General features: G+C 44.6%; 1 protein-coding gene across 3 annotated transcripts in view; it reads left to right on the top strand.

Annotated features, from left to right (window-relative positions):
* The first annotated feature begins 525 nt into the window (after window positions 1–525).
* The window catches only part of LOC108785366 (glutamine--fructose-6-phosphate aminotransferase [isomerizing] 1), a 44,253-nt gene continuing 30,803 nt past the window's right edge, over window positions 526–13,975 (top strand). For all 3 annotated transcript variants that reach the window (XM_018554422.1, XM_018554421.1, XM_018554423.1), the window contains exon 1: window positions 526–640. In XM_018554422.1, the coding sequence (XP_018409924.1) occupies window positions 634–640 (7 nt within the window). In that variant the 5' untranslated portion in view covers window positions 526–633. The remainder of the gene's footprint in view (window positions 641–13,975) is intronic.

Raw genomic sequence — 13,975 nt, forward strand, 5'->3', positions numbered from 1 at the left:
CAGCACTCAGTACATATTTTTATAATAATAAATATATTTCTATATATAAAATACTTTGTTGTTTATACACGTGTCTTCGTTCTTCCTCATTGATCCTACAATCAGATAAATGTCATGCATCGTATATGTAGTGATCTCTATCACACATCATCGGGAGAGCTCCCCGTCCGCAGAACTTGAATTGTGAATGGCGAATTGGCGATCAGAGAAGCCCGGGCCCATTGACATTCCCTTATCCTGCCCATTTGACGTTTCCCCCTGCTCCGCCCATCATGTTCGTGCGGCCCCGCCCACCCTGTGCAGTCACCATCAGCTCGGTGGCTCTGTGGAGTTGGATCCGGCCACGTCACTGCTGCCAGCGGTAGGCGTGCCCGCGTCGCCTCCCGCCAATCGACAAAGAGAGGGCGCCGGTGGGTGGGAGTTGTCGGAGGGGGGGGCCCAATTGACGCGCTCACCGGGACTGACAGGCACGGCGCTGACCAATAGAGAGAATGAGGATGGTTCTAGTGACGTCAGGCGCAGGTCTGTGGTTCTTATGTAGGGGTGGCTGAGACTCACTGTGTACTAGCCGCAGACTGTGTCAGAGACAGCCAGAGATACCTATCAGAGCCCGGGACATAGACTACAGCAAGCATGTGTGGTGAGTATTGAGAGGTTTATATCCATGTAGTGAGGTGTACATGAGTGCAGTGAGCTGTATATCCATGTAGTGTGCTGTATGTGAGCTGTATATCCATGTAGTGAGGTGTACATGAGTGCAGTGAGCTGTATATCCATGTAGTGTGCTGTATGTGAGCTGTATATCCATGTAGTGAGGTGTATGTGTGTATGTATATGTGTATATATATATTTATATATATATATATATATATATATAAATAAATGTGTGTGTGTGTGTGGTGAGCAGTGTGCCCTCACACGTCCTGTGCTCATACATCCCTCCATAGTGACCAGTGTGTGAATGGGAATTTCCCTGCCAGTCTCTGGGATGGCAGCACATCCCTCAGCATTGCCTCCCAGGGGACTGCCCACCATAGTGACACTTCACACACAGCTTGAGGACATTGTTGTATCACTGCTTTCCCTGGGCAGCCCTCTCCTTGTTGCTGGATATGACATCGCTCTCAGAGTCTCTGGCCTCTCTTTCTTACAAGAATTTGTTGCAATGTGAAAGAACCAGTTGGCATCTTAGGGGGCACATTTCACATAGGTGCTGGCTATTCTTGGGTTGTATTCACATAACTAGTGGTATCTCAGGGGCACCTGCATGTAGCTGTTGGCATCTCTAGGATGCTCTCATGTACCTGACATCTCTTGGGCCCTGTTATGCAGTTGGTGTTATCTCTGGGGCACCGACATGTAGTAGTTGGCATCTCTGGGGCACCGACATGTAGTAGTTGGCCTCTCTGGGGCACTGTCATGTAGTAGTTGGCATATATTGGGTGCCGTCATGTAGTTGGCGTCTCTGGGGCACTGTCATGTAGTAGTTGGCATATATTGGGCGCCGTCATGTAGTAGTTGGCGTCTCTGGGGCACCGTCATGTAGTAGTTGGCCTCTCTGGGGCACTGTCATGTAGTTGGCATATATTGGGCGCCGTCATGTAGTAGATGGCGTCTCTGGGGCACCGTCATGTAGTAGATGGCGTCTCTGGGGCACCGTCATGTAGTAGTTGGCGTCTCTGGGGCATTGGTCTGGCTTCTGATGGCAGCTCACATCTTCCTGTAATGTCTCCAGTGACTCTCGGTAACAATATGTTGAACTTTGTGATTTGTATCCTGTGCCTCTCTTGCCTTCAGCAGTCTTGACACAGGTAATGGCATTCATCGGTCACATGACGTTTAGGTCTATATTAAGACGCCATTGTCACCATTCAATTGTTGACGAGAAGGTGATTGTCATCCGACGCTGGTGACACATTCAGAAACTTACAGCTTACTTTCAATGTGTAGCTGTCAGTCACACTGCATTGAGGGCATTGGTTTTGTGTTGCTGCAGTGAGGCTCCAGCAAGCAAAAAAAAACAATGTAATCTTTTCACAATACTTTTCCAAAACCTTTTAAATGATTTTGATTTTTCTGTACATTGTAACATTTCCAGATCCAGATGGGGATAGATCACTATGGGGGGATTTTATCAAAACTCGAGCAGATAGAATCTGGAGCAGTTACCCATGGTAACTAATCAGCACCGCTATTCAGTTTGCTCACTTGTGATTTGTAAATGAGAGAGAAGCTGATTGGTTACAATGCAAATCCGCTCCAGATTATGTCTGCTCCAGTTTTGATACATTCCCACCTATGTATGTGGAGACCTATAGGGAGTTTCATAGTTGCATAGAAGATGAGTGTGGATGGGGATAGACCACTATGTATGTATGTAAACAGATAAATCTGCGCTTCTAGAGAGAGGTGGTAGTTAGAATAAATGAATTAATACAATATGTGTGAATAAATATAAATATATAATAGAACCCGAAGCTGCTCTGAAAAGGGATAAATCCTAGTATGATCGAACAAAAACAAAGCGCTAAGGGTAAATGTATGTGCAAAAGGTGAACAATATGTTTTCTGGCGAGGCCAGTCTAAAACCTAATAAAGTGTGTGAAACAGAACTCACTGCAAATAAACAAAAAACACTCTAACCATGATGCACTAAACACTTATAACAAAAAAAAAATTCATTCCAATGAATTAAATAGACGAAAAGGTATTTAAAAACATCAAAAAAGTGTCCAATGAGAAAAAAATCCAGGTGAGTGGTGGATTCCGTGTGCAAATATACAAATGTGCAAAAATAGCAGTGTACTTGAAGTTGATCCGAACTGCCCCTCTCGGGTGGGTACTTACCAAAAGGAAGTTGGTAAGAAGCTCTTAGTAAGTAATACCGTGATTAGGCTTTAGCACAGACGTACTCTCTGCGAGTCCCGGCAGCTGAAACAATTGATTTTCTCCTCTATGCCGTTGGCTATAACTCAAGGATGAGGAGTCCGATCTTTCCTGATAAGAAATGCTGGCAACAGCGTTATTCGTTCAGAGGAGGGATATATGATTCTGATGCACTTTTCCCGCACTCACAGCAGTGATACTGATTCGGCCACAGGCAACTGAGAGTCTTTCATCCGACAGAGCACGTGTGGACGTAGACAGGGACAGATACCCAGCTTGTGAGGGAAAGTTAAGAGACTCGGGGAGTGTGTTCCGGCCTGTTAGGGATAGATCAGGGTTCCTCCGGAGTCCTGCATCGGGAATCCAAGTCAGATGAAAGACTCTCAGTTGCCAGTGGCCGAATCAGTATCACTGCTGTGAGTGCGGGAAAAGTGCATCAGAATCATATATCCCTCCTCTGAACGAATAACGCTGTTGCCAGCATTTCTTATCAGAAAAGATCGGACTCCTCATCCTTGAGTTATAGCCAACGGCATAGAGGAGAAAATCAATTGTTTCAGCTGCCGGGACTCGCAGAGAGTACGTCTGTGCTAAAGCCTAATCACGGTATTACTTACTAAGAGCTTCTTACCAACTTCCTTTTGGTAAGTACCCACCCGAGAGGGGCAGTTCGGATCAACTTCAAGTACACTGCTATTTTTGCACATTTGTATATTTGCACACGGAATCCACCACTCACCTGGATTTTTTTCTCATTGGACACTTTTTTGATGTTTTTAAATACCTTTTCGTCTATTTAATTCATTGGAATGAATTTTTTTTTTGTTATAAGTGTTTAGTGCATCATGGTTAGAGTGTTTTTTGTTTATTTGCAGTGAGTTCTGTTTCACACACTTTATTAGGTTTTAGACTGGCCTCGCCAGAAAACATATTGTTCACCTTTTGCACATACATTTACCCTTAGCGCTTTGTTTTTTTCGATCACACGTATGTATGTATGTATGTATGTATGTATGTATGTATGTATGTAGAGACCTATAGGGAGTTTCATTGTTGCATAGAAGATGGGGATAGACCACTATGTATGTGGAGACCTATAGGGAGTTTCATAGTTGCATAGAAGATGAGGGTGGATAGGGATAGACCACTATGTATGTGGAGACCTATAGAGAGCTTCATAGTTGCATAGAAGATGAGGGTGGATGGGGATAGACCACTATGTATGTGGAGACCTATAGAGAGCTTCATAGTTGCATAGAAGATGAGGGTGGATGGGGATAGACCACTATATATGTGGAGACCTATAGAGAGCTTCATAGTTGCATAGAGATCTATCCTCATTCACCCTTATCTTCCATGTATGTGGAGACCTATAGAGAGCTTCATAGTTACATAAAAGATAAAGGTGAATGGGGAGAGATCACTATATGGAGACCTATACGTCTTTGGAGTGTGGGAGGAAGCTGAAATGCCCAGTGGAAACCCATGCAAGCATGCAAACTCCATGCAGATAGTGTCCTGACTCTAAGTGCTGCAAGGTAGAATTGCTATCCACTAAGCCACTGTAAGTAACCTTGACTCTCCAGCTGTTGTGGAACTACAAATCCCATGAGGCATTGCACAACAGCCAGCCACAGGCATGCCTCCCAGGTCCATGATGAGATTTGTAGCCTCACCACACTCCAGCCAGTGCCAAGGTTGCCTACCCCTGGTCTATATTAACACTGTCCTTTTATTGGTCCCCTGTAGGACTGAAGTTGTACGAGGACTTTGCATCCTTTGGGATGTCTGTTCTTGTATAAAGCTGCGCCGTTCAGTTTGTAGGAAACGGGAGGGAGAGAGAGAGAGAGAGAGAGAGGAGAAGTTCTCCTCCAGATCCTGTTGCCCAGGATGTGTGCTTTCTGGACACAAACGCCTCTCTGTTCCTCCATCACTGCCACACTGACAAAGTCCCACGTAGACGGCTGCAGATTCTTATCTGAACTGAAGGTGTTTCTGTGTACCCTCAGACAGGTTGGAGTTAACGCGTTTGGTTACATAGTTAATTAGGTTAAAAAAAAAGACTTGTGTCTATTAACTGCTGCCATTTAGTAAATACCCTCCTGGAGATTGGGGACAGTAATTGTGCTGATGTTTGAGGTCTTATCTCACAGGAGCTCCTCTACACTAATTGGCCTTTTGTTATCTGTCTGTAGATAAACTGGTTCACCATGGTGATCAGTGTCTTGTCATCTAGTTAAGTACATGGACTTGCACCTCAGTGTCAAAGCCCTGCAGGGGGCCTGTGGGTTCTCATTCGTCTTCTCTTATTGCCCTTACGCTGATCTTTACTTGTTTTCTTTTTTTGGCAACAGCTAGACAAAAAAAACAATATGGCTCTTGACTTTGTGCTTGGTGTGGCCATTTGAATTGTATTCCACCATTTTTCAGCGAATATACTATTCAGTTTCTTGAGTAGATTTTCCAGCATCTTGTCTGCAGAATTAATTGGCTTGTTTTGTCTTTGTAGATTGATTTGAGTAATTAGTGTAGTGTTCTTGGGAAATGTTTTATATTTGATTAGATCTTGACTTATTGGTGGTCTTTTAGCATGGGGATAAATAGCAATCTGACAAGACTTCTCACCTGTCTGTTCGTTATCCATCCCCCCGTGAGCCACCAATTATGGTGTCTGTTGGTGCAGTATAGGCAATAGATCTTTGCCAAAATGGTCAGATTGAGGGACTGTCATCTAATGTCTGTGAGTATCTTTAGACTGTATTATGAGACGTATGGATCTCTTGTTGCACTCATTAGCGGGTGTCCCAATATCCATGGAAGGGTGCTTGTAGTGACCGCAGATGGCGCTGCTTATTGCAATAATTGTATGGGAGATATCACTGAAGGTGCCCATACACTGTACGAGAATCGCTGGAAATCCCACGATCGTACGAGAATCGTGCAGTGTATGGAAGGCGTGCGACCGTTTCTGCTGTACGGTCGAACGTCTTCCATCGAACAAGCAGGCTGGAAAACCCGCCGGGAATCGTACGATTCTCGGCGAGTGAGTGGCCTGCTTGTTCGACAACTGACGAACGGGCCGTCCTTGCAAGCCCGCCCCTCATTGCAGCCATCGCAAGCCCGCCCCTCAAGGGGGCGGACTTGCGATGATCGCAAGTACGTTCTGCCTGTCTAAGATAGGCAGATCGTACGTTTTTTTTAAGTACTTTACAACCATCGCAAGACTAAGGTCTTGCGATGGTTGTAAAGTGTATGGCCACCTTAAGGGTGCCCACACACCTTACGATAATCGCGGGAAATCCCGTGATCGTACGATTATCATAAGGTGTGTGGAAGCCGTGCGACCTCCTACTACTGTAAGGTCGCACGACTTTAAACTTACGAACATGTTCGAAAACCCGCTGAGCATCGTACAATGTTCGGCGGGTGTGTAGCATGTTCGTAAGATAAAAGCCGGACAGGCCGGCGCACACTGCCCGTTCGGCATTGCGGTAATCGGAAGCCCGCCCCTCGGGGGGTGGGGGGGGGACGCAGCTTGCGATCATCGCAAGTACGATCTGCCTGCCCAAGATAGGCAGATCGTACGTTTTTTAAGTACCTTACAACCATCGCAAGACAAAAGTCTTGTGATTGGTTGTAAGGTGTGTGCCGAGCATAACACACCACAAATCTTTGAAGGATCACCAAGTGTTCATTTATTCAGAACCATGTCAAGTAAAACCATCAGAAGGGACTTTAGAGTGCAGGCACAATCTGACTGCCCAAAGACATTTTTTCATAAACACGCATGCCCTGATTCCATCATTATGCCTAGGGATGAAGAGAAGCTGAAAGACTACCTTGGCACTATTTATTTTAGCGGAGAAAACTTAACAATCCAACTAGTCCAGTCTACTATCAGAGAGTAGAAAATTCTTCCGCCGACCAAAGAATGTTTTAAAGATCAGGAGTGCCCAGTGAAGGTCTTATTCACACCGAGTCAGTTGGCTTACGATACGTATTTCAACGGATGCTAACGGAAGGGCAAATAGGAAAATGGAAGGTAGAGTTGCAAGTAAACGGACCTTCTGTTGACAAGCGATTTGCTTCCGATTTTGATGTGAATGCACTTTTAGTCCTCTGATCCCACTTTGACTGGCAATATGGGCCATAAATATTGTCAGGGGGGCACCTTCAGTAAGCCGTGTAGTAAAATGTAACACGGCTCTCTATACTTCAAGAATGGCATCTACACATGAGATGATCATAGCCCAATTTTTATGGTCACCTGCAACACCCCGGCAAATCCTTTTCACTCCCAAGCATTGAATGACTTGCCTTTCCCAAGGTAAGACCGGAACTGTCTCTGTTTTGGAGGACAGATCCCTTTGTTTCCCAGTCTTTCTTCCCATTCTCTTCTGCAAACGTCCCACTTTTGGGCCTGATGTATAGGGTATAACATCTAAACAGCCTCTTGGTCTGCTTATAGATATTAGAGAGCGGTTGGGTGGGAAGGCTTTAGCCAAATATAGGCAGGGAGGCAAATCTTATGAGCATTTGGGAATGCTCCATCAATGTTTGAAGTTGGATGGCATGAATGGAGAGAACTTGGGAAGCAGGACACAAAGGTAGACAGACACTGCCAGCACTATATGCCATGGGGAGTTGGGGTTTCTCACCTGCTCCATCAATGATACAGTTCAGAGCTGCCCATATATTTGGTATGCCAATGTGTGAATGTTGTTTTTATATTTGTGTTGTATCAATCACTTAAAACGAGCATGGTGATGCCACCCACAGCGGCAGAGGAAAGTGAATGCGTCTTCCTAATGGAATTTGGTTCCCTATCTAAAATTTGGGAGCTTATGAGTGCCTCAAGCAGAGAGGTCTTCCATCCTGTGTAAATATATCCATTATGGGCGGCGATCATTCACTTCTCTGTTTGGAAGAGAGAAAAACCGAAAACACCAGGTGCCTGCCAATGTGTAGGGCGAGATTGTGTCAGGTCCCAACTCCCACTAGATTTGTGACCATAATAAAAAAAAAAATGCTGAATTGGAGTGAATTTAAGGAATAACTCCGGGCATTTTAAAAACTTTCCCTTGTAGTGGGTCTATGCCCACACTGCAAGGGTTAAGTACAGGTCTTTCTCTAGGGGATGGAATAAAGCTGCATCACTCGCCTGATCCTCACACTTGCGGCAGTCGGCACGTGCCTCTCTCCACTTCCTCTCCGGCTGTGTAATGTCTAATGCAAGTTAAGGGACCCGCAGTACACATGATGATGTCAGCGGTCCTTAGACCACCGGAGCCCAGAGAAGAGGCTACAATGACCTGTCTAGCAGCTCGGCGGGATTGAGAGTCAGGTGAGTATCTTCTTTATTCCATCCCCTATTATCCCCTATTATCCCTACTATCCCTACTAGCACTTCTGTCCTTGCACATCAGAAGGAAAGATCAGGGAAATGCCCAGTAATGCCCAGGCGGGGGACGATGGTAGGTCCCACTGGCGGGTGAGAGCTTCCTTGACAGAAGCTAGGGGAAGCTGCAGTAACCATGCTCAACTATGAGCATTTAATGGCATTGTTGGACATAATTACCAGTCTGGTGCATAATTGATCGATGGAGCTTTTTATTATTATAATCATTTTTAAAAAAATCTAGAGGCTGTAATGGTGCTTTAAATAGAAAGCCAATTCATGTGGTTGGTTTACAGCTACGTGCTGCAGTTTCACCTCTTTTAAAGGCACGCTATAAAGATGTATTCACATTTATGTACGCGTGTTGCCACAAGCACTGCAGCACGCACACATAGGTGTGAATGGGCCCCACAAGAAGTTGGTATTGCTGATGTAGGTGACTTTGTGTTTCCACACCATCAGATGGGCGAGACTTGTCAGGGGCTGTTCAGGGTAATGCAGGGCTGGCGCTTTGCAACTTACCGGAGCAATCATGAAATCGGTGTCCTTGAGTATAAACTAGTCACAAGCCTTTACTTATTGCACTTCTGCATTGATAAGGAATGAGGTGTACTCTGGTATTTATTATACCACATAAATGGATCTGATTCTGTTTTCTGCTCAATCATAAACTAGAAATCTGTCCTGCTAATAAGTGACGCAAGTATGTTCGTATTCAGTGATTGCAATGCGGTAAACCAGGAAGAAAAGGGCGGAAAACCATTTCTGTCCCGTGTTTAGCCCGGCAGTTCGATCTCGCAATCATTGCTTCAGCATGTAATCTGACTCTGCATGGCCCACGAGATCATCAGCCCATTCAAGTGGTTCTGCCTTTCATTATAGAGGCATGTGCATTTTTTTTTATTTTTCTACTAATACAGGAACCTCATTGTATTGTGTTAGAATAAAAGGATAGTAGTACAGGGAACGCACTTTTATAGCTCTGAGCTGCTGGAAATCTTATTGTATAGCAAAGTTTCTTAGTGTTAAGCCTTGCAGAATCCCAGTCAGGATATCTGCATGGAGTTTGCATATTCTAGAGCTGCAGCTAACGATTATTTTCAAAATCGATTAGTTAGCCGATTATTAAGTTCGATCGGATAAAAAAAATAAAATAAAATACATTTTACAAAATGGCTCCAGTGATGGACTACTAGTTTGTATTGTAGAGCTGCAGCTAACGATTATTTTCAAAATCGATTAGTTAGCCGATTATTAAGTTCGATTAATCGGTTAATCGGATAAACAATAACATACATTTTAAAAAATGGCTCCAGTGATGGGACTACTAGTTTGTATTGAGGTTGTAGTCCATCACAGGAGCAAGCTTGGAGCGGTGGAAGTAAAAAAATGGTGTGGTGTGCAATATAGTGAAATGGAAAGTGTAAACTTATACAGCAATGAATGCAGAATGGCACTGGCTATAGAGGACTAAAAATCCCAGCAATAGTACATTATACAGCGCAATGCAGAATATCACCAGCTATAGAGGAATACAACAAATCCCAGCAATAGTACATTATAGCTGGTGGTATTCTGCATTGCGTTGTATAATGTACTATTGTAATCTAAAATAACTTGCGCTAATGGAATTAATAAAGGTGGGTAGATAGGGTTAACAATGTAAAATTAATATTAATATGACCATAAGGTTAAAATTCCTAAAAACACAGGGTAGGGAGAAAAGCTGCTGAACTCAGGCTAAAAGCCTCCAGAATTATAATGTAACGAAATGTACAGCGCTAAATTTAGCGCTGTACATTTCGTTACATTATAATTCTGGAGGCTTTTAGCCTGAGTTCAGCAGCTTTTCTCCCTACCCTGTGTTTTTAGGAATTTTAACCTTATGGTCATATTAATATTAATTTTACATTGTTAACCCTATCTACCCACCTCATTATTGCTGGGATTTGTTGTACTCTATAGCTGGTGGTATTCCGCCTGTCTATCGGCAGCTGTCATGCCCCCCACACCTCCTCCTCACTTCATCTCCCCGCGTCCCTGTGCCAATCGTGCATTTGGGCGGGTGGTGAGCGTGAGGAGGTGCGACGTGTGGATGCGGGCGGGTCTGGCAGCAGCAAAGGTGAATATTCTCCCTGTGGTTGCATGGGTTTTCTACGGGTACTCCGGGTTTCCTCCCACATTCCAAAGACATGCTAGAAGGTTAATTGGCTCCTGTCCAGATTGGCCCTGTGCATGTAAGATAGGGACATTGGATTCTAAGCCCCCCAATGGAATGTGTGCAGTATGTAAAGCGCTGTGTAAAGCTGGCCATACACCTTACAACCATCGCACGACTTTCATCATGCGATGGTTGTAAGGTCATTAAAAACCTTGTACGATCTGCCCATCTTGGACAGGCAGATCGTACTTGCGATCATCTCAAGCCCGGCCCGCTGAGGGGAGGGCTTCCGCTGACTGCAATGCTGAGCGGGCAGTGTGCGCTTGGGCACACCGACCCGTGCGGCATTTGTCTTACGAGCACGCTACCAACCTGCCTAACATCATACAATTTTCGGCTGGTTTTCCAACGTGCTCGTAAGACAAGACGTACAGTAGAAACGGTCGCACGCCTTCCATACACCTGCCGATTATCGTACGGTTGCGGGATTTCCCTCGATTATCGTAGATAATCGGCAGGTGTATGGCCACCTTAAGTTGTCAGCTCTATATAAATACCTGTAAAAAAATAATATATTTAGACCTGAGGCTGGCCCTAGATATGAGATGACGGTTGGAAGATGCGACCACTGCATGAATGGTCTGTAGGTCGACGCCGACATAAACGCCACACTCGTTTCAGCCAAGCATGCTAGTCTGTGCGCTAAGTAGACATCTTCCTCCATGTAAGACATCTGATCTTACATGGAGGAAACCCTATAGACCGTGTCCACAAAAATCCATTTATTATAAACTGTTTCAGGGGTGTGGAAATTTAGGAAAAAACTACTTGTCCAAGGACTAAAGTGGGGGCCGAATCTACTTGTCCCTCATGACAAACTACTTGTCCTGATACAAAATAATAATAAAAAAAACAAAACGTATTTAGTAGTGCTAAGAAGTGCTTCTCATTGGTCCCCGTCCTCTGCACCCCATTCCACCATCATAACCGTCCTCTGCACCCCATTCCACCATCATAACCGTCCTCTGCACCCCATTCCACCATCATACCCGTCGTCTCCATCCCATTCCACCATCATACCCGTCCTCTCCATCCCTGCACTCCATTCCACCATCGTACCCGTCCTCTCCATCCTGCACTCCATTCCATCATACCTGTCATCTGCACACCATTCAACCATCATACCCGTCCTCTCCTTCCCTGCACTCCATTCCACCTTCATAGCCGTCCTCTCCTTCCCTGCACTCCATTCCACCATCATAGCCGGCCTCTCCATTCCACCATCATACCTGTCCTCTCCATCCCATTCCACCATCATACCCATCCTCTCCATCCCTGCACTCCATTACACCATCGTACCCGTCCTCTCTATTCCTGCATCATACCCGTCCTCTCCAATAACACCACCTATGGAGGAATACATCAGATCCCAGCAATATAATACATTATATACAGCGCAATGCAGAATACCAGCAGTTACAGAGGACTACAAATCCCAGCAATAATGCATTATACAGCGCAATGCAGAATAACACCATCTATAGAGGAATACATCAGATCCCAGCAATAGTACATTATATACATAATAGTATAATGTATTATTGCTGGCATTTGTTGTATTCCTCTATAGCTGCTGGTATTCCGCACTGCGCCGCTGTATAATGTACCATATTGCACACCACACTTTTTTTTTTTTACTTCCACCGCTCCAAGCTTGCCCCCGTGATGGACTACAATCTTCCTTAATGGGACTTCTGGTATCAGTATTGGCGAGTACTGAAAAAAAATATCAATACTTTATACCAGGGGTAGCAAACCTCCGGCCCTCCAGCTTTGCTGAAACTACAAATCCCATCAGGCATTGCAAGATTCTCACAGTGACAGACATGACTCCCGAGGAGAGATGCATCATGGGATTAGTAGTTTCACCACAGCTGGAGGGCCGGAGGTTTGCTACTCCTGCTCTATACCAAAAAACGGTATTGGTGAATCCCTAATGGAAAATTGTTGAATGCATGAACCAAGGTTGTACAGTAAATGTGGTTTTGATTCAAGAAGCTCCAATAATCCATTGATTCCAATATCGAATGTAAAAATAACATTCGTTAAGTCTCCGATGGCATTATCGAATGTTCCGGCGAGCTTTTTCAAATGAACGTTCGTACAAAAATCTACCAAGTGGACAACCAACCCAAAGTCTCTTTTTTTCATTGTTCTTCTTTAAAGGGTGACCACTTGTTGGTTACTATTGGGTAAATAACACTTCACCGTTTGATCACTAGCATTATTAATAAGCCCCGTTTTGAGTTGTAACCATGGCAACCTATTACATGGCAGAGCTGATCTCTGGCTGGCTGTGTTCTGAATAGTCTTCAAGGTGGATGGACAGCCAGACTTCTGATGGCCCAATCTGGACACGTCTGTTTGTCTTTGTGGTAAAGGCGGCCTCCTGGGTAGTAGTTGCGTGTCTGGGCTTCATAGTCAGTGTACCCATTGCACTCCTTACCGCCTAGTCGGTGATGATAGGTTGGGTGCATCAGTAGTCGATGGATGGCCACCGTCTGAATAGAGTATAGGAAATTATGGACACTGGCACTCCAAGGTAGAAAAAAGTATTTTATTGACGGGAACAAGTGTTCTGCCTGATGAAGGGGATCCTGTGTGAACCCGAAACGTTGCAATAGGTGTATTGTTGCATGACACGTCAATAAAAGACGTTTTTCTACCTTGGAGTGCCGGTGTCCATAATTTCCTATGGGCTTCATAAATGGGACTTGTATAACAAATCCCTAACAATAATAAAGATAGTAGACCGCACTATTTGGGAATATAAAGAAGAAAAAATTGCGTACGCGATCCTCTAATTCTGCTGGTGGTTTCCAATGAGATGACGACCCTTTCTGGTGATTGTCCACCATTGAAACAAAAAATGTTTCACTTGACTAGAACGCGGGCAGCGTTTCTACACGCGGGCAGCGTTTCTACACGCGGGCAGCGTTTCTACACGCGGGCAGCGTTTCTACACACGGGCAGCGTTTCTTCAATTTTCAAAATGGTGACTAATAGATTTGCATCTTGAATGTTATTTCTGAGTTGTTGGGAGTTTGCTATTTGCGTTTCTCTGCTGTTAACACAATGCGGTTGATTTCGTGTATGGGAAGGTGAGAAGCTGAGAGCAGATACAGGGCTTGGAACTCTTGGCAGCATGGCACTGCTTTGCTATCAAACCCAAGGCTAAGTATCTTGAGATGCTGAGCTGTAGCCGGTATATATGTGTCACTATACTAGGCCATGTTGAAGCTTAATTTACCTGAGGGTACAAAAGGTCACGCTGAGAATTGTGATAACACCTTTACAGTGTTCACAGCAATTTCGGGAAGGAATGTGGATGTCATTTCTCGGCTTTATATGATGTGACGCACCTTTTTCTGGCCCCGGAAATCCTGCTTCATATGTCCCTGAACCAGGTTTATCTCGCCTGTCCAGTGACTATGACATATGTAAGATGAACTCTTTATGAATAACAAAGG

This window comes from Nanorana parkeri, unplaced genomic scaffold (assembly GCF_000935625.1).
Source record: "Nanorana parkeri isolate BGI_ZX_2015 unplaced genomic scaffold, ASM93562v1 scaffold157, whole genome shotgun sequence".
NCBI classification, from domain to species: Eukaryota; Metazoa; Chordata; class Amphibia; order Anura; family Dicroglossidae; genus Nanorana; species Nanorana parkeri.